Source organism: Maylandia zebra, linkage group LG22 (assembly GCF_041146795.1).
Source record: "Maylandia zebra isolate NMK-2024a linkage group LG22, Mzebra_GT3a, whole genome shotgun sequence".
NCBI lineage: Eukaryota > Metazoa > Chordata > Actinopteri > Cichliformes > Cichlidae > Maylandia > Maylandia zebra.
This window is the reverse complement of record NC_135187.1, coordinates 1,520,940-1,539,517: the sequence shown is the minus strand read 5'-3', so window position 1 is coordinate 1,539,517 and position 18,578 is coordinate 1,520,940. Positions and strand designations below refer to the sequence as shown.

At 47.0% G+C, this 18,578-nt stretch overlaps 2 protein-coding genes across 3 annotated transcripts; both read left to right on the top strand.

The window, feature by feature from the left end:
• Positions 1-482: 482 nt before the first annotated feature.
• LOC101487263 (major histocompatibility complex class I-related protein 1) lies at positions 483-11,038 on the top strand. 2 transcript variants are annotated; one of them, XM_014411997.4, is made up of 7 exons: positions 483-610; positions 7,203-7,478; positions 7,584-7,874; positions 8,193-8,477; positions 8,815-8,940; positions 9,124-9,184; positions 10,028-11,038. In XM_014411997.4, the coding sequence occupies exons 1-6, from the start codon at positions 556-558 to the stop codon at positions 9,180-9,182; spliced, it is 1,092 nt and encodes a 363-aa protein (XP_014267483.3). In that variant the 5' UTR covers positions 483-555; the 3' UTR covers positions 9,183-9,184; positions 10,028-11,038. The 2 variants fall into 2 exon arrangements, with proteins under 2 accessions (XP_014267483.3, XP_076735328.1); XM_076879213.1 differs by having other exon boundaries at positions 9,511-11,038.
• Positions 11,039-11,114: 76 nt separating this feature from the next.
• Positions 11,115-15,255, top strand: LOC143414556 (uncharacterized). The gene is made up of 2 exons (XM_076879212.1): positions 11,115-11,655; positions 12,058-15,255. The coding sequence occupies exon 2, from the start codon at positions 12,267-12,269 to the stop codon at positions 15,162-15,164; it is 2,898 nt and encodes a 965-aa protein (XP_076735327.1). The 5' UTR covers positions 11,115-11,655; positions 12,058-12,266; the 3' UTR covers positions 15,165-15,255.
• The last annotated feature ends 3,323 nt before the right edge of the window (positions 15,256-18,578 follow it).

Here is an 18,578-nt window from a genome sequence, read left to right as displayed (position 1 = left end):
CGTGGCCCTCCTCCACCTCCTCTCCTGACAGCAGGAAGTGTGACTCCACCTCCACGGGTTCAACCCGGTCTGCCTCGCTCACTCACTCCATCCTGACCCGGGCTTACTGAGTGTGGTTAAAATGATACTTTAGTCATCAGATGGCTTTGCATCAAATATAATAAACCTCTACCAGAAATCCACAGAAATAGAAGCAACCTGAGATCAGACCTGGACAGAAGATTTTAAAATGTCATAAACAATAATAAAAAGATATTTCACAAACAGTTTCTTTGAACCACAGTTATTTAATTTAAATTACGTAAAAAATAATCTTCTGTTGTTTTAAATGTGCTATAAATACACAGGGTTTCACATCAAAGGTTACTTTTACTCAGCAACTTCCACACATAACTCATCTTTCAGTTATATTCACGTGGTGTAGAGGGTACTTTCCCCCGTGGGCTGTGTGACTCTGAGCGCTGCCTCATTCAGAGCATCTCTCTGTCGGACACGCAGCGTGAACTCGGATGAACTCGGTGTGATCGGGGAGCCGAGGCTTTAAAGGGATTTAAAATGTTCATCGTGGCTTTTCTGCTGCTGTGGGCTCCAGGACTAACGGAGAGCGCCGGTGAGTCCCCGTTTCTAACACAGGCTGTGCCGTTAGTCCCGCGTGTCTGTGGGTCGCTCTTTTATTGAGAAACAAAGAGAGTGAACCTGAGCCGGGCACGAGCCTGAGTTACGTGCTCAGCCAACGAGAGCCCGGATGTCCAATGTTTCTGTGTATTTTTATGTGTAATATCTTTACGCATGTTGGTGAACAGACTTCGCTGAACATAAAGAGGTTAAATATAGAATTTAAAAAATATCTGTTTTTCAAGTATCTTCACAACTCTGTGTTATTGTACTGACACCAACCAGTCCTTTATCCCCACTTACAATATTTTTCCAGAACTATCGTAATATTTGCTCCCAGTTCTGCTGCTGTTGGCCAGCTTACTCTGACAAAAGACATGTTTGATGTTAATGAGATTTGTTTAACTGCATAAATAAAGGTTATGTTAAAGTCGCTGCCAAAAACTGATCTAGCTTGCTACACGAATGTTGTTTGTGGCTCAAGATGACTTTGTGTCATCCATGAGGGAAGCATTTGACATGTTTCACATATTATAGCCCAACAACTTACTTATAGCAGTTTAAATACGAGCAGTTTTTGACAAATACTGGCACCGAGCCGGAGGGCGGCGGACAGTCTACGCACGTGTGACGGTTACCGTGGAGAAGCAGCGGTTAGTCTTTGTGCGCGTGGTAACACGTGGTTAACGGAAACTCATTCAGCATCAGCTGCACGCGCACAGACACGTCCGTTTGGTTTCGCGCCTTTATTTTATTTACTTTTATCGATCTGTTCATCGATAAAGTCCGGATCAGATGAATTTTCATCCTCATCGATACAGAGACGAGGAAGTAACTTCAAACTTTAACGCCAACATCTACAAATGACGTCACGGTAACGGCGGCCGCGCTCGTGACGTCAGTTCATCTTGAATTTTCACGTTATTTCCCGACTGAGCGTCGTGAACAAAGCGGGGTCCCACTCCCACGCGGTTCCTCTGAGCGGTGAGGTAGAAACAAGTGAAATAACCCGTGAATATTTCACAGCGCACAGCCTGCGTGTTTATACTGTGTGTCACGGTAAAGGTGGCAAACTACAAAATACTGAGCAACACATAAAGTCCACGTTAAGCAGAAACAGATGAAACAGACCGACAGTGACTCAGTGCTACCGCTGTTCTGACCGCTCCTATTTAAACTGCTGTAAACATGTCAGCTGTTTCCCTCATCATGATATCCGGTCACTGTGAGCCACAAACAACATTCCTGTCACAAAGTCGAAGCTGCAGTCAGCTTTTGGCAAAGTGACTTTCATATATCCTTTAAAATGGAGTCTTTTTACCAACATAAGTGAAAACATTACACAGAAAACACAGAAACAGTTTTTGGCTCCATATCAGCTCAGCCTGAGTTTGGATTTCAAAATAAGAGCCACTTGAAATTCTGTACAATTTCAAAGTGCAATTATTTTGAAATACAAACTCAGAGTGACTTGATATTGATACTTGATACTGATTCAACTTTACCCAAGAAAACATGAAAACTAGCAGCTCAAAATAAAAATAAATAAGGAAGTCTGAAAAATATCATGTGCACAGAAAACGAGCCCACGCAGTCAGCTTTCTACACTCTGAAGAACAGCTGTCACTGCTGGATTCAACATCTGTTCTCTACAAGAGGAACACACACACACACACACACACACACACACACACACACACACAGTCTGAGTAAAATACAGATGAAGGCTGATCAGTATCGGTACCTTCACAGCTGCAGTTTTGTCGCCTCGCTGGCAGGAAACGTGAAAAAGGAAATCACCAACGGTTTAATGAGAAGTGTCGGTTTCTAAAGAGGCTTAAACAAAGAGAGAGAGCAGACTCAGGATCGTGCACAGGTCAGAGAGGTGTCAGTTTGTGTAGCAGTAACATGACACCCGCTTTGCCTCAGACACCACTCTGTGTGGTGGCACCACCTCACTGCTCCACCTGAAGCAGCTGTCTGAAGGTCTGGTTCACACATCCTGGTTCACAGAAACAGACGTTTAAAGCTTTAAAAGCACCGAGACGATGCTCTGCTGTTAGTTTGTCTCTACTTTTATAACTGATCTGTGATCAGTGTGAGGATGTGGTGTGAGCGCTGCTCTATAAAGGTTAATAATCAACCACTGACGCTGAGCTCAGTCACAGTTTTCACTAAAGCGCCTCGTTTGACCTGCTCCGTCACCATGGTAACTAATGCTTGACGATGAGAGTTTGGATTGAAGTGAGCAGGAAGATTTCAAATTCTAATTCAAACTTTATTTGTCACATACACAGTCATACACAGTACGATATGCAGTGAAATGCTTACACAACTGCTCGTGACCTAAAATAAAAGACTACGATAGGAGAGGAAATAAATATGAAAATTAAAATAAAGGGTCAATTTAACTAGGAAGGAATAAAATAAAATATAAAAATTAAAGTTAAAAATAAAATAACTGTACAACAAAATACACAATATAGAAATATATAAGAATATATGAAGAAATATAAGAAACAATAAGAGCAGCTGTACGAGTAATAAATGGTATGAATAAATATAATGTGCAGGGTTGTGTAATCCACATGTGTAAGTGTCTTGTGCAGTGCAAATATGCTTAAAGTGATTTATTTAAGCGACTTGTGATAAAGTGATCCGATTAGATGACCACGCAGTGTAGTTGTGCAGCAGCTACTGGTGTAAACAAAGTCCAGAAAGTCCAGTGTGTGTAAGAACCACATGTGTGGGTCAGTACTGTGTGGTGGTGTGATTGAGAGACCGTATCGCCTGCGGGAAGAAGCTCCTCCTCAGTCTCTCTGTGTTGGTCTTCAGGGAGCGGAATCGTTTTCCTGACCTCAACAGAGAGAACAGTCCGTTGTTGGGATGGCTGAGGTCCTTCACCATCTTCCTGGCCTTGGTCCAGCACCGCCTGCTGTAGATTGAGTGCAGGTCAGGGAGCTCGGAGCGGATGGTGCGCTCAGCTGACCGCACAACCCACTGTAGAGCTCGTCTGTCCTGCATGGTGCTGTTCCCGAACCAGGTTAAGATGTTTCCCGTAGGGCTGTGCAATATGACCAAAATCTCATCTCCCGATATAAAACATCTATCGTCCGATAACGATATAAATCACAAAAATGTAACATTTTCTGTAAATTCTGTGAAACTCGTGTTGCTGAAATGTTTCCAGCTGGGCGTCGTGTACCTGGAGTGTTTTAACCGATGCATGAAACGATACATTTTTAGACATAAGTTGTAACGGCGCCGTTTCCTTTGTGAGTATTTATTACACGGCGTGCTGCGGGGAAAAGCGTGTTCTAACGTTTGAGTCTAAGGTTTATTTTTTAGCACCTGGCGTCTTTTTTACTTCTCATCCGTAAACTCTGCATACTCTTTCATGTGATTCCGTTTATTTTGATAACACATAAAAACAGGCGCTTGTCCGTCCGTAGTGTGGTTATATTAAATATAAGAGAAAGACCGTGTGTCACCAGGGTGCCAATTTTAAATACACGTAGACATTGAGGGCTAGCAGGAGGGACTATGCGCTTACCTGCTGCTCTCTGGCAGGTAGCTCCATGCCCTCCTGGGTTTTAATTGCACCTTAGAACACACATGCATCAACACTACAATGAGCGGGTGGAGGGAGGTTTGGAGTCTTCTCTCACCCCCATTCTCTGCGACCTGCTGGAGCGGGGGGGCTAGGAGGAGGAGTTGGCCGTCCGACTGCGGTCTGGAGTGTGGAGCCTTCCTGCTGCTGCGGAGTCAGGGCGGTCTGCCTCCCCCCACCGCAGGGAAAAGGGTAACACCACCTGGGTCTGGGTGCATTTCCCCCCTCCAGGGGCAAGGGTACCTAGACCCGGTTTGTAGAGTACGCTTGGGGAGTGTGATCGTGTGTACAACGTCTCTTTATGTCTGTCTCCACGTTGGTTGAGTGTGGAGTAAGTGCATATGAGAGCATGAGGGTGGGAATGGATGTTTGTGTCTGTGTGTGCCTGTATGTCTGTGTCTATATGTCAGGTTGGGTGTCAGGCGCCACCTCTCTGGGGACACCTCAGGCCCTCCAAGGTTTGGAGGCCTATCTCCCCCTACCACCACTTCCCCTGCCAGTGGCGGACTCCCTCAGACATCGGTGCGTTGGTGGTTCTTTGTGTCCGGGGATGGGCGTCCAGGTACACACCGGCTCACTCCTTGGCGGAACCTTTTAAAAACAAGCGCGTCCATGCTCACAGGTGTACACACGGGTGGTCACACCCACAAACTACACCCTTTTTGGCTCCTACCTCAAAGCACACTGTGTTCTGTTGATCTTATGTGCTGCACAATAATGTTTAACATTTAGTATTTACTGTTATATTCACATATATCATTGTGATGTTGTTTATTATGTTCTCAACAGGTGATCCAGGTGATTGATAGATGGATTTTTTGTCTGCTTATTTTGTTGTTTTTGTTTTTTTGCCCTTTAGCCCCGTCACTCTTCTCTGCTGTTTTTCTTTCAAAGAATAAATAAATAAATAAGAGGAAGAGAGAACTTTAAGAAAGTACACTACATATCGTACTGTGTATGACTGTGTACGTGACAAATAAAATTTGAATTTGAATTTAATACAGCCACTACAGTGACCATCAAAGCGATGAGAAAATATTGCCGTAAACAGTTTATTTTGCTACACCATGAAACAAACGATAGCGTAAAATGAAACGATAGACGTTTTCATATCGTCATCCGATATATATCGTTATATCAAACAGCCCTAGTTTCCCGTCAGGATGCTCTCTATGGTGCAGGAGTAAAAGTTCCTGAGCACCTTGGAGGGCAGTTGGAAGTCTCTCAAGCGTCTGAGGTGGTAGAGACGCTGTCGGGCCTTTTTCACCACGGTGTTGATGTGACAGGACCATGACAGGTCCTGCGTGATGTGAACTCCGAGGTATTTGAAGCTGTCCACTCTCTCCACTGGGCACTCGTTGATGACGGGGGTCTGGTAGTTCCTCTCCTGCTTAGTGCTGAAGTCCACTATCAGCTCCTTTGTCTTACTGACATTTAGAAGGAGGTTGTTCCTCTGGCACCAGTTCTCCAGATTCCTAATCTCCTTCAGGTAGGCCGTCTCGTTGTTATCAGAGATCAGGCCCACCACGACGGTGTCGTCAGCAAACTTGATGATGGTGGTGGAGCTGGTAGTGGCCACACTCATAACGCAGAGAGCTTCGACTGATGCGACTTTATTCTCCCCTCTTTAAACCAGTTTGTGACAATATGGCACCGTGAAAACTATAAAGACGCACAAACAAATGCCATTCTAACATTTAAGCAGAAAGTGCAGAAATGTTCACATTTTACTATGTAGAAAATTATTTTGATGAAGTCAAATCGTGACATTGACATAAATCAATAGCTTTTAAACAATTTATGTTACATTTAATAAAATGAATTAACGACAAGCTTTCTGTCTCTTAAATACATAAACAAGCATTTGCTATCAATAAATCTCTTTCTGCTTCCAAGTGTGCTAATCATGCTGAACCAGCAGCAGCTCCATGCACATCTCTGAGCCAGTCTAACCACAAACAGATGACATGCATATACACAAAAAACGAATTCAACCACATTGAGTAAACTTTCAAAGCTACAGCCTGTGACAGAGAAATAAAATACATAGTTCTGCTCAAGAGTTGGGAGTTTGCCTTGTAATTGGAAGGTTGCCGGTTCGATCCCCGGCTTGGACAGTCTCGGTCGTTGTGTCCTTGGGCAAGACACTTCACCCGTTGCCTACTGGTGGTGGTCGGAGGGCCCGGTGGCGCCAGTGTCCGGCAGCCTCGCCTCTGTCAGTGCGCCCCAGGGTGGCTGTGGCTACAACGTAGCTGCCATCACCAGTGTGTGAATGTGTGGATGACTGGATGTAGTCCTTAGGACTAGTAAAGCGCGATACAAATACAGGCCACTTACCATTGACCCTGCATATCACCTGATAGTTAAACCTTTACTCAAAAAGCATCTCTAGACCCAGCAGTCTTAGCTAATTATAGGCCAATCTCCAACCTTCCTTTATATCAAACATCCTTGAAAGAGTAGTTGTCAAACAGCTAACAGATCATCTGCAGAGGAATGGTTTATTTGAAGAGTTTCAGTCAGGTTTCAGAGCTCATCACAGAAACAGCTTTAGTGAAGGTTACAAATGATCTTCTTATGGCCTCTGACAGTGGACTCATCTCTGTGCTTGTCCTGCTAGACCTCAGTGCAGCGTTCGAGACTGTCGACCATAATATCCTATTAGAGCGATTAGAACATGCTGTAGGTATTACAGGTACTGCGCTGCAGTGGTTTGTATCATATCTATCTAATAGACTCCAGTTTGTGCATGTAAATGGAGAGTCCTCTTCACACACTGAGGTTAATGATGGAGTGTAGCATGTGGGAAAGGTTGTTTTTAACACAGTAAGGCTTCTGTTCCTACTGCTGAGGTGAACAGATAAGTCTTTTACGTTTCATAAAACGCACCCAGAGAGAGGCCTATTTCAAAAACATGAGTGAGATCTGCTGATGCATCTCACCTGTGTTTAATAAAATTTCCTTCTGTGACTTTCAGAGACTCACTCCCTCACCTACATCTACACGGCGTTCTCCAAACCTGTCGGCCTCCCGGGCATCCACGAGTTCACAGCCATGGGTTTGCTGGACAACAGGATGATCGACTACTTTGACAGCGATACTCAGGCAAAGGTTCCCAAACAGAAGTGGATGAGAGAGCGTTTACCTGCTGATTACTGGGATAAAGGCACACAGTCCCGCAAGAGCAAGCAGCAGTGGTTCAAGGTCAACATCGGCATCCTGATGGAGCGAATGAGGCAGAATGACTCAACCAGTAAGTTGTCGCTCCGTTTTAATCCTGACGCACACATCATGGTGTCCTCTCTGAATCTCTGTTCTTCTGATATCTTGTTCATTTCTGTCACTGTTGGTCCTTCAGACCCTCACGTTCTTCAGTGGATGCACGGCTGTGAGGCTGAAACGAATCCTGACGGCACGCTCAGGTTTGTCCGAGGCGTGGACATGTACAGCTACGATGGAGACGACTTCCTGTCCTTCGATGATAAAAACGGAGTCTGGGTCGCTCCGACTCCCGAGGCAGAAGCCACCAAGAGGAAGTGGGACAGCGTCCAGGTGCTGAAAGAGTACACCAAGGGATACCTGGAGAACGAGTGCATCGATTGGCTGAGCAAGTTTGTGAATTATGGACAACAGCAGCTCAAAAAGAAATGTATGTTTGTCATAAATAAAAATAATATTATCATTTATTTATTTTTAAACATTGTTAATAGACTTTTTAGAATTAGTTGTGGTAATATGACCTCACATAATTATTGTGTTCTTGGTCAGTTTCATAGAAGCGCCTTCACTGATGGATTATTCCACTGTCACCGAGTCTCTTTCACGCACCTTTGAGACAAATTGAACCAAAACACACAAAAACCATCAAACTAGAGCCTCACCACGTCTGCCTCGTCTCACACAGTGTGCCAGACGCCACATAAACATCAAACCAACGCACTTATCACTTTCCATTTCCTCCATCCAGCTCCACCTGATCTGCACGTGTTTGCAAAGAACTCCAGAGTGCAGACAAACATCGTCCTCACCTGCCTCGCCACGGGCTTCTACCCCAAAGACGTCACAGTGACGATCAGGAGGAACGAACGTGTTCTGACCGCAGACGACGGCCTGAAGAGCTCAGGACTTCTCCCCAATAACGACGACACGTTCCAGAGGAGAGAGTACGTGGAGGTTTTAAAGTCTGACCCGGCTACATACAGCTGCGAGGTTTTTCACGAAGCGACCGGTGTGAGAATTTCTAAGAGCTGGGGTAAGAAACTGTCATGGTTGTCAAAATGTTCTTTTAACTGGAGACACAAACAGACTCTGCTGTTCACTGTGTAGGTTTCTTCCTGTCCAGTCATCTGATTGGTCAGTTTATGCATCAGTACCACAGCAGTGTAATACCGTGTGCTACCTGACATCCACAGGGGCGCTGTTTCCCTCAGTGTAGTCATCAGCAGAGAGAGCAGTGCTGTTAGTCTGTTTAGAAGCTGCTGTGTTCAGCTTTAAGGGTCACATGTTCCTCACCTGCACAGCTGATTTTCACAGCAGCACAACTGAAAATGAACCAAAGGTGAAGTAATGTTCTTGTTTTGTGTGTTTAGAGCTCAGCCTGTTACCTGTTCCTGATGACGATGGATCTGCTGTCACTGGTCTGGTGGCAGCACTCCTGCTCGTGCTCATCGGTGTAGGCGTGATTCTGCTGGTCCTACGTAAAAGACGCAATAATGGTAAGAACGAACAGCCCGTGTGTCAGCACCGGGTGATTTTACGTGTGGCGATGGCACCAAGAATCAGACCATCAAACAAAAGCATCTGACTTACCCACTCTGTGTGTGTGTGTGTGTTTCTCTGCATGCATGCAGAAACACAGCAGATGAGTTTTAATGCTTGCTGTCTGTCTGTGCTCGCAGGCAGGAGCAGCACAGATACACCAGAGTCGCAGGAGTTGAACGATGTTCGTCAGGAGTAACAGTGAGTTTCTCTCTCATCGTTCTCAGATGTTTTATTACCTACACGTGTCGATTCTCTGCCCTCAGATGTGTAACTGCCTCCGAGCGTGCACGAGTCACAGTGAAGGCTCATAAGATGAAGCACACAATGAGGCGGTGTGCATGTTTCACGGAGTTTTGTGTGTGCTTGTTTTCTGCACAGTGTATTTATGTTTCATGTGCACATGTTGGTGAATGAGGCTCAGAGTGAGTAATAGCACCATCACCGTCTCTGTCGCCTCCTCTGAGCTGAGGACAGCAGCTGTCCTGACTCTGCTTCCTGCTGTTGTTGCTTGCATGATGTTCCAGATGTTCACAGCTGGTCAGAGGTCTGGACTGCAGGTGGACTTTCTCCTAAGAGTAGATGCAGTCTGCAGTTTAGCATCGTCCTGCTGAAACATGAAAACATCGTCTGGGTGGATGCTCCAAATGCTACCTACCTGTCAGCACTGATGGAGCTTTTCCAGATGTGCCAGCTGCCACACCCAGAGGCACTGATGCCCCTGGAGGTGTGGCAGGTCTCACCACCGTCTTTAAACTTCGTGCTGCCATCACTGTGACACTCTTCTCCACCCACTCCACCCTGCTCTTCTTCACCTCTCCTGTAAAGGAGGAGGAGAACGCCGCCAGACTGACCAGTTAACCTGATGAGTTTCAAACTGTTCCTCCAGCTGTTTCTTTTAACTCAAACTTCCTTTTTTTGTTTACCTCAAACCGACTCTGAGACGCATCACTGCTCAAATTGAGCTAAAGTTTGTATCAATGGGGTTTGCTAGTTATGAGTAACTGAGCATGTAAAATAACGCTGCTGCGTTCATCCCTGCAGATGGAGATCAGAGCTTCCACAGAAGCACATCGAGACTCGGTGGGACCAGATTTACCGAAACAACACAAACATTTGTTGCACTTTACAGGTGGATCAGCATTAAATGGGATTCCATTTAATTCAATGGATGGGTTTAAAGAATTGTTAATGCCCCTTGCAGCCAAATCTACGGTGGCCCTGAGAGGTCCAACTTCAACAACAACAACAACAAAAAAAGCAAACAGAAAACACTGCAGAAGCAGACCAAGCACAACCACAGTGTTTCTGGGGACGCAATAATGTGACGGACCGGCTGAGGAAGTGACAGAAACCAAAAGATGTGAAGAGTTGAACTGAAACACGCTTAAAGAAAGCTTTAAGGGTTAATCTGTGAAAATAATGTAATAATAATGTGTGTTTTAATCACATGATTCCTGTAACACATGTTTGCTGTTGGGGGGCAGAGCAGGTCATACAACTCAATTCATTTTTATTTATATGGTGTCATGGTCCTGGGCCATGTGGGCCCAGTATTCTTAGTTCCTTGTTATTTTTGTATTTCGTTCCTTATTTAGGCCATGTTTTCTGAGTTGCCCTGTTGTGTTGTTCCCTAAGTGTTTTCCCTTCATGGCTTTTACCCCCTGTGTGCCCCTCTGTGTATCTGTGAGCCCTCGTCTCTCCTTATGTTTTATTCCATGTTTCCCCAGCCCGTTATGTCTGTGTTTTCCCCGTGCTCTCTCTCCTCCTGTCTGAACCTCTGTGCCTGTACATGTCATGTTCAGTTCACCCCGCCCTGTCTCGTTATGATTATCAGTGTCACCTGTGTTCCCCGTGTGTGCCCACTTTCCTCGTTTACCCTCTGTGTATTTCTGTCTGAGTCTCCCTCTGTTCGGCGTCGCGTTCTCCCTCATGTTGTGTGTAATTCTCCCCGTGGTTCGGTTCCTTGTACAGTTCATGCTTTAGTTTTCCCAGTTTTAGTTTATTTTGTATTGCTTCCCGTGGCCAGCAATAAAGCTGTGTTTTTTGAGTTTATCCCCGTGTCTGTGAATCTGCATCTTGGGTCCTTCTCCTGCCTGCCACACAACGTATCATGACATATGGCACCAAATCACAACAACAGCCTCAATGCGATTTTTCTGCATTTTTCTGCTTTTGTTGTGTTTTGTGTGTTTTTGAAGCTGGCGGCACGGTGGCATTGTGTTTGGCACTGTTGCCTCACAACAAAATGGTCCTGAGTTCAATTCAGGCAGTGTTTCTGTATGAAGTTTGCATGTTCTCCCTGTGTTTGTGTGGGTTCGTCCAAGGACATGTAGTTTGTAAGGATAGCTTAATTGATTAACCTACATTGCCCGTGAGTGTGAATGGTTGTGTGTCTCTGTGTGTCAGCCTTGCCACAGGCTGGTGACCTGTCCAGGGTTTACCCCGCCTTTCGCTCTATGGCAGCTGAGGCTCCAGCGACCCTGAAGTGGATGGATGGGTGTTTTTAAAGCTGTGATGCAGTTTTCTGCCTCGCCACTAGAGGGCGCGGCCGTTTTGTGAGTAATGTTTGACTGGGATGGAAAATGGTGTTCATGAAGGCAGTGTGAATCACAAGTTATGCTCGGGAGCAGTTTATGTGGGTTCAATGAGAGTGTGCGTCCATAAGACTGGTGAGTTACAGGATATTTCTTGTGTAAGAAGGATAGCCTGTATGTTTCTTGCTCTGGACGTCCTCTGTTTGTACATTTTCTATAAGCTAAGTTATCGCTAAGCTAAGCGGGCTAAGCTAAGCTAAGTTCGCCTAGGCCAAACTGAGTTCAGTTTGAGTTGGGGATTTGTTATGTGTATTTGCCTTCTTTAGTTGGCATCATAAGTGAGTGGGGCACAAGAGTTAAGTGATGGGAAGATGTTTATTTTCTTTGTTGTCAAATATGGTTCAGACTATAAGTAAAAGCCGCCAGCTTAGTATTAGGGCCTATAAGACAAGTATGTGGCTGTAATATGTTATATGGTGATTATTGTTGTCTATAATTTGATTGTAATTTGTGTTCTATTTTCCATTCTGTTTGTAGAACCACACACACACACATACCCACACCCACGCTAAATCTGCCATTAAAGAGCTGAACGATCATCCCCTGTCCTCGTTAATTTCTGGAGGGTCATAGTGGCACTTGACCTGTGCACACCCTGCGATCACCACCGTAGAACTGAACCTCATATCAGAAATCATCATAACAAAATTGGTCCTTCGAGCCGGATAGGTGATTACAGAGTGAAGATGGATTATGACCCCCAGAGAGCAGGTGCACGTCCACGGAGGGCTGTGCGACCACCAGGATGGATGACTCAGTATGAAGGCTACACACTGCCACCCACTGCTACATTGGAGCAACAGCAGACTAGAGAGGGATACGCCAAGATGACGCCCCTCACCCAGACTCCTGGTTCTATTGGAGCTGCAGGACAGACTCCAGTGTCATCCAGCATCCCTCAGGAGTTCATGAACATTGTGCAGCAACTGCAGGAGGACAACAGGCAACTTCAGATGATGGTAGGAGACATGAGGAGGCAGATGGATCGTAATGTCAGCACGTTGGAATCCACCCGCTTACGTTCTGCCCAGCAACCAGGGGGCTACATTTCGGCTGATAACACTTGGGTCTCCACACCTCTAACTACACAGCCTTTTCCCCTGAGACCAGAGCAGCACAATATATCCTACACACAGGATGCAGCTGAAGAATGGCCAGTACCACCACCTCCAGTTTTTCTCCCAAGAGATCATCCTGATCTACCAGAGGTACAGTCTGTTCCACCTCCACCGCTACCAGCCATTGCACAAGAGCTTAGCCAACGCTTACAAGAGCTACAGTTACAGCAACCCTCAGCCACTGAAGCTCCTGAGTTTCAGCCTCGTGCGCCACAGTCCACCCCCTTATCTCAATCACTAGCTGGACCTAGTTTCGACGCGAACATGCTCCCCCCAGAACAAGTGCTGGCTCCCACTACAGCCATAGGTGTAAAGGAGAAGACCTACAGAGGACCATCGCCCTCCATCCCAGAGTTCACGCAGGGTGATCCCAGGCAGTTTGCTAGATTAAGGCTTGCCCTAGACAATATTCTCCCCTTTGATGCAACGGAGAGGTTCAAATATCAGGTCTTATGTGACCACCTTAAATTTGAGGAAGCTCTTTTAATTGCTGACTCCTACAGTAACTCACCTCACCCCTACTCTGACACGATGGCCTCGCTCATTAAACATTACGGTCAGCCGCACCAGCTGTCACTGCAGAGGATAGCAGAGCTTATGGATGAGCCCAGCATCCGCCCAGGTGACACAACTGGATTCAGAAGGTTTGCACTGAGAGTCCGTGCTCTGGTCGGCATGTTAGAGCAACTTGGGGAAGATGGACACATAGAGCTGCAATGCGGGTCTCATGTTGCTAGACTGACACGAAAGCTACCCCAAGACCTACGTGCTGCTTTCCGCCGCTACCTTTACCCACAGAAAGATGGAATACCATCATTGAGAGACTTTGCAGAGTGGCTGGAGTATGAGCTGGTCATTCAAGAGGGCGGAGATCACACAGAGAAGGTAGAGGAGAGCTCGAGAGACAGGAGCAGCATGAAAAGAGATAAACGAGCCACCAAAAGGACTACCACCGTGCTGCATGGTGCAACACACAACACTGCCCCCCAAAGGTCCTCAGCCACAACCCCTTCCACTTCTGAGGTCCAAGACAAGCACACAGCTTATTGTCCATATTGTAATAACACTCTGCACTTCCTAGATCAATGTGTCAACTTCAAGATGCTGACTAAGGAGCAGAAATCAACTTGGATTAAGTCCAACAATCGCTGCTGGCGTTGTGGGCGGCACCACCAGGCCGCTCAGTGTCGACTTAAAGTGCAGTGTAAGACATGCAGGGGAAAACACCTAGAGGCCCTGCATGAAGTGAATCTCAGACCTGCTGCACCCAATCCACCAATGGAACACGTCGCTGAGCTGGGGAGTAAACCATCTACTGAGGTACTTTATCTAGACCGGCGTGCTGGCTGTAGCCAAGTACTTCTGAAGATAACCAAAGTGCTGCTGCAGAACGGTGAGCACACCCTGGAGACATTCGCCATATTGGATGATGGATCTGAGAGGACGATCCTTCTCCCTGAGGCCACTCAAAGACTGCAGTTACAGGGCACGGCAGAGAGTCTTACTCTACGTACGGTGAGACAAGGATTGAGAACCTTGCATGGCGCATCAGTGACAGTCAAAGTCTCCCCTGCCAGCCAACCATCCAGAACATTCACCATTGAGAGAGCCTTCACAGCAGATGACCTAGGCTTGGCTGAACATTCCTACCCTGTGAAGGCACTTCAACAGAAATATAGACACTTGAGAAGGCTTCCCTTGCAGCCCTTCACAAATGCCCAGCCACTCCTTCTGATCGGCTCTGACTGTCCTCACCTAGTAACGCCCATCAAACCTGTGCGCCTAGGCTTACCTGGAGGACCAGCTGCAGTCAAGACTAGACTTGGTTGGGTACTACAGGGACCAATCCCCTCCCTTAAGCACTCTGCTCAACCACAACAGTGCCTCTTCCTCTCAACTGCCTCTCCTCAATCAGAGCTTCATAGTCAAGTAGAGAGGCTTTGGCAACTTGACACTCTCCCATATCGAAGTGAGAAACTAGTGACACGGTCTCGGAGGGAAGAGCAAGCTATGAGGCTTTTGGAGGCAAAGACGACAAGACTGAATGTCGAGGGAGTAAACAGATGTTCAACTCCCCTTCTGCGTGTCAGTGATATGCCTACACTCCGGGTGCCACCTGAAGCAGTACTCCCCAATCTACGTGGCACGGAGAAGCGCCTCAGTCGAGACCCAGAGAAGGCTAAAGCTTATCAAGCGGAGATGGCAAAGTTGATAGCAGCAGGCTATGTCAGAGAAATCAGTGAGGAGGAAATGAGGGCCTCCACAGAATCATGGTTCATCCCCCACCACATGGTGACACACAACGGAAAGAACCGTGTGGTGTTTAATTGCTCATTCACCTATAGGGATCAGAACCTCAACGAGCTCCCCCGAACCTGGGGGCCTCTCTTCTTGGTGTGCTGCTACGCTTCAGAGAACGCTCCATCGCAGTTAGCAGTGATATCAAGGGGATGTTCCACCAGGTGAGACTACTGCCTGAGGACCGGCCACTACTACGTTTCCTCTGGCGCGATCTGCAACGAGACACCCATCCCAAGGTGTATGAATGGCAGGTGCTCCCCTTTGGGACAACATGCTCACCGTGCTGTGCAATTTATGCACTCCAGCGACACGTCCATGACCACAGTGACCAGGGAGATGACGTGCGTGACTCCATTGAGAAGAATTTTTATGTTGACAGCTGGTTACAGAGCTTCTCTTCTCCAGATGTGGCCACAGAGGTTGTGGACAAACTACGGTCACTATTATCGGAGGTAGGATTTGAGCTCAGACAGTGGGCCAGCAGCACCCCAGATCTCATCAGCCATCTACCAAAGGAAATAAGATCGGAGAGCAGCGTACAGTGGCTGAATCAAACTGATATGGACCCTCAAGAACCTGCTCTAGGTTTGCGCTGGATGTGCTGCTCTGACACTCTGCACTACAAGTCCATGCAGTTGGAGAGGAATCTTCCTACCATGAGAAACATCTACCGGGTTCTGGCGAGTCAGTATGACCCACTAGGGTTTCTCGTCCCCTTCACAACGAGGGCGAAGGTACTAGTCCAGCAGCTGTGGGACAAAAAGCGTGAGTGGGATGACCCCCTGTTACCAAGTGACCTGCTCTCGGCATGGAACGAATGGGAGGGTGAGCTGCAACATCTGGACGACATTAGTCTACAACGTTGTTATGTAAGCCCAGAGCTGGACAAATCTGACAGTAGGCGTGAGTTGCACATCTTCTGCGATGCATCTCAACAGGCATATGGAAGCGTTGCCTACCTACGGACGGAAGATGCTGCTGGAAAGGTGGAAGTTGCTTTCCTGACTGCCCGCTCTAGAGTGGCCCCTAAACGGCAGATGTCCATGCCACGTCTAGAACTATGTGCAGCCTTGACTGGAGCTCAACTTGCTAGCCTGCTGACCAAAGAGCTCACCCTACCACTATTCAGAGTGGTGTTATGGACAGACTCCACCACTGTCCTAACATGGATCCAGTCAGAGTCCTGTCATTTCAAGGTGTTCGTGGGAACTCGGATAGCTGAAATCCAGGAACTGACAGACAGCCAGTCTTGGCGTTATGTGACAACATATGACAATCCGGCAGATGATCTAACTAGGGGTAAAAGGCTACAAGACCTCACAGTCCAGTCCCGGTGGGCATGTGGGCCCCCGTTTCTGCAGCTACATCGAGACCAGTGGCCAGAGCACCCAGCCACACCATGTACAGACTTTGCTGAGGAGCAGCGTAAACCAATAACTTGCTTAGCTGTGTCTACTGACTCTATCTCCCTGCCTGATGCACAGCAGTTTACCAGTTTTAGCAAGCTTTTGGAAGAAACAGCCAGGTGCCTTCACGGGGCGGCTGGTGACAATCTCACATCAGAGAACTACAAGGAGGCTGAGCTTATTCTGCTGAGAGCTGCTCAGAAAGACAGTTTCCCTGATGAGATCCAGTGCCTGACCACTGGGAAACCAGTTCTCTCATCCAGCCGTCTGTTTTGCCTAGACCCGGAATTTGATAAGTCGCTTCAACTCATAAGAGTAGGTGGTCGTCTCAGACGATGCCATGATTTGGAAGCTGCTGCGATACATCCAGTAGTATTGGACCCTAAACATCCAGTCACCAGACTACTCATCCGACAGGCTGACAGTGATTTGAAACACCCAGGAGCAGAGAGATTGTTTGCAGAGTTGAGAAGGAAATACTGGATTCTTCGCGGCCGTGAAGCCGTAAGAAGCGAACAGCGCTCCTGCCCTGAGTGCCAAAAATGGAGAGCCCAACCTGCCAACCCAAAGATGGCTGACCTTCCCCTTGCACGCCTACGATTACATCAGCCAGCCTTCTTCTCAACAGGCATCGACTGCTTTGGGCCAATGCAGGTGAAAGTTGGTCGGAGAAATGAAAAACGCTGGGGCCTGCTCTTCAAATGCTTGACGACTCGTGCCATTCATATTGAGGTGTTGTCTAGTATCAACACCGACTCATTTCTAATGGCATTAAGAAGATTTGTCTCTCGTCGTGGGAAACCAGCTGAGATACTGTGTGACCAGGGAACAAATTTCTGAGGTGGGGATCGGGAGCTCCAGGAAACTTTCAAAGCCCTGCATCCCTCTTTACAAGGCAAGTTAGCAGAGCAGCAGATCAAGTTTCGATTTAACCCTCCCAGTTCTCCCCACTTTGGAGGATCCTGGGAGCGAGAGATCAGGTCCATAAAGGCAGCTCTGGCCTCCACATTGGGCTCACAGGTTGTAAAAGAGGAAATACTCCAAACAGTGTTGATCGAGATCGAGGGAATACTCAACTCGAAACCTTTGGGGTACGTGTCATCAGACGTGGCTGACCCAGACCCCATTACCCCAAATTTGTTGCTGATGGGGCGGCTAGACCCTTCCCTACCCCAAGTGATATACCACGACTCAGAGCTCATTGGACGACGATCATGGAGGACCTGTCAGGTGTTATCCGATCGCTTCTGGACACAGTTCATACGCCACTACCTGCCTACACTGCAGACACGGTCAAAGTGGCAGAAAGACACTGCTCCGATCCAGCTGGGCACTGTGGTGATGATAGTGGATCCCCATCTTCCCAGAGCATCATGGCCTGTTGGGAAGATCAACAGGGTATTCCCCGGAGCTGATGGTTTGATCCGATCTGCAGAAGTGGACGTAAAGGACCGTACCTACGTACGCCCAGTGAGCCGCCTTATTCGACTACCTGCAGTACCAGAACAAAATGGACAGTAAATGACATTCTGCAAACTTGCGAGGGCAAGTTTGGGGGCGGCTGTTCTGAAGGCAGGACTGTGATGCAGTTTTCTGCCTCGCCACTAGAGGGCGCGGCCGTTTTGTGAGTAATGTTTGACTGGGATGGAAAATGGTGTTCATGAAGGCAGTGTGAATCACAAGTTATGCTCGGGAGCAGTTTATGTGGGTTCAATGAGAGTGTGCGTCCATAAGACTGGTGAGTTACAGGATATTTCTTGTGTAAGAAGGATAGCCTGTATGTTTTCTTGCTCTGGACGTCCTCTGTTTGTACATTTTCTATAAGCTAAGTTATCGCTAAGCTAAGCGGGCTAAGCTAAGCTAAGTTCGCCTAGGCCAAACTGAGTTCAGTTTGAGTTGGGGATTTGTTATGTGTATTTGCCTTCTTTAGTTGGCATCATAAGTGAGTGGGGCACAAGAGTTAAGTGATGGGAAGATGTTTATTTTCTTTGTTGTCAAATATGGTTCAGACTATAAGTAAAAGCCGCCAGCTTAGTATTAGGGCCTATAAGACAAGTATGTGGCTGTAATATGTTATATGGTGATTATTGTTGTCTATAATTTGATTGTAATTTGTGTTCTATTTTCCATTCTGTTTGTAGAGCCACACACACACACATACCCACACCCACGC